The following is a 2,343-nucleotide window of genomic DNA, read 5'->3' as shown; positions in this document are numbered from 1 at the left end:
TGTATTTTGAGATAAACTGAAGAGTGAGTTTTTAGATCATGTGGCAGATCTACCATTCTAAAAGATTTTCANGATGCTTTTAGTGTAACTGTACTTAGTTATATTTACACCAAGACTGTACAATTTTTTACTTCATTCTTGTACTTGATGATATTGATTTGGTTTTATCTTCCACTGTTAGCTACCTAGAGAGACATGAAAAGATAGGCCAATGCAGATGAAATTTAAATTTTCTTTTAATCATGGTGTTAGGTTTGCTAAATTCAACTGTTAAACAAGTGCCTTTCTTTGAGGACATTGTTCCAAGGATTTTCCTTTTTTACAAAATGGTTTTTATTCTTGATACTCAATTACTGATTTATGAATTTTATATTAATTCATGATCATATTACATTTTGAAACTCTCCCTAGGCTAAACCTCCTATCTCTATTGACTTTTTTCTTTTCCTAATTTTATTTGTGAGAAAGAAAAACAACAAAGCTACTTTAATCTTTCAATAGTAGCTTGTAAATTACTCATACATAATAAAAATATTCATGGTCCAAATCAACCACATGGGGGTTTCTCCATGTTCTNTCAATAATTTAGAAGCTTCATATCTTATGTTTACATCCCACTTCACATTCAGGTAGTATTTTTCTGTTGTGTGAGCCTGGGTCACAACTTCCTGTAAGAATTACTTGTGTGAACACTATTTTCCTAGGAACCTTGTGCTGTGGGAATTTTGTCACTTAAAAGTAGAAAGCCACATGATAAATAGAAAAGATGTACATGATTGTTTTTATTTCCTTCTCTGACTTTGTAAAAGATATCTTAGTGTTGGAAACATCAGTGTTGTGGTTCATCTATTTTTGTCATTTTTTGGTTTGTTTTTTGAGAAACAACAAAACTGCAATCTTTATAAATTAATTCAGGAATCTAGAAGTGTGGGATATTAGAAGGTAAATATCTCTTCTCCCAAGAATCATAAATGTTTGATATCTATAAAAGTTTTGTTATATTTAACAATAAACTGAACATTTATTTCCATCAATTGACAGGTTAGGGAGTTTAGTCATACCAACGGTCTACAAGACTCAGATGACATCTTATTTAGGTAGTAAGATTATCTTTAGGAAAAATCTAAGGTATAATTTCCAACTGCATATGAGTTCAATACAAGGTCTTATATCCAATAGTGTCCATGGTATGCCTTTCACCAAAACTATAAATAGATGCCTGAAAGCAATTCCTATTCCTACCACAGATCAGAGGAACTGAATCTCTGAGGAAAGGCAAGGACCCTAGAAGTTTAATGTCTTCTCAAAGTTGCTATTCAATTATTATGGAATTTGATGTGTCAAAAAAGTATTTAAGTGAAGATGTATACTTCCAAAAGGAATGATTTGTATTTACTGGTGAGGATTGAGAAAATAATAAAGATCCATATACTTGTCACTTTTGTTACTAGGGAGAATGTGAGTTAATTATGGTTCTAAGTTACTTGAACTGACAAGTAGTCACTACACTACTTGGTATAAACTTCTCAAATTTACTATTTTTTAAGTAGCCTGTGCTTAAAGTATGATAATGAAGAACTTTATTAAGAATTACTCAATATTGAAAAACTTCTATAATGTTATGTCAGAAAAATGACTAGTATGAGAAATGTTTATAAAAAGCACAGATATTTTATATAATGGAGGCCAAGTGTTTTGATATTTTGCTTCTTCTGTCCTTTTTGAGGAACACTGAGCTAAAAACTCTCCTGGCCATTGGAGGATGGAAGTTTGGAACTGCTCCGTAAGTTCTATAAACATGGGCTACTAGATTTTGTAGGGAAGCTAGAGCTGTAAAATAACATGTCGATTATTTCACATTTTGGAAGGAAATTAAAGGAAATGAATTGAGTATGTAGGTTAATATGTAAATAATTATAATAGAGCCTCAAGTAAACAGTACACGTTCTTTCCATGTACATGTATGTCCTTCAAATTTTCACATTTCTCCTAATATTTCGGGATGCATGCTATGAGAGTATTTTTTTTTACTAATAAATGAACAATCATTCACTTACAGTATTTCATGATCTCCAGAACAGACGGTTGTTATATTTTGCTATAGACTAACTTTTCAAGAAATAAAACTATGGCCCCTTATTAGAAAGAAATTTTTGTATTAGATATGAACTTGGAATGTTTGAAGATAAATATGGGTTAGGATGAACATAAATTTCAAATGCCAGGGAAAGTTGTTAGTAGTTAATATGATGCTAGGAAAATAAAAGGTATTATTTAGATGGGTGATGTGAATATAAATGGAGGATGGGAGAGAAACAGGGCACCTAGGTGAAGGACAAAGAG

The 2,343-nt window shown here is 31.4% G+C and overlaps 1 protein-coding gene across 1 annotated transcript in view; it reads left to right on the top strand.

Annotated features, from left to right (window-relative positions):
* The window catches only part of LOC110288064 (chitinase-like protein 4), a gene marked incomplete at its 5' end in the record, with an annotated part of 4,447 nt that extends 2,660 nt beyond the window's left edge, over nucleotides 1–1,787 (top strand). The window contains one exon of the mRNA XM_021154518.1: nucleotides 1,727–1,787. Coding sequence (XP_021010177.1) covers nucleotides 1,727–1,787 — 61 coding nt within the window. The remainder of the gene's footprint in view (nucleotides 1–1,726) is intronic.
* Between the last annotated feature and the right edge of the window lie 556 nt (nucleotides 1,788–2,343).

The sequence above is a fragment of the Mus caroli genome, unplaced genomic scaffold (assembly GCF_900094665.2).
Source record: "Mus caroli unplaced genomic scaffold, CAROLI_EIJ_v1.1 scaffold_17621_1, whole genome shotgun sequence".
In the NCBI taxonomy this organism is placed as follows: Eukaryota; Metazoa; Chordata; class Mammalia; order Rodentia; family Muridae; genus Mus; species Mus caroli.
Note: the sequence above shows the minus strand (reverse complement) of the source record. Positions and strands in the feature narration are given on the sequence as shown.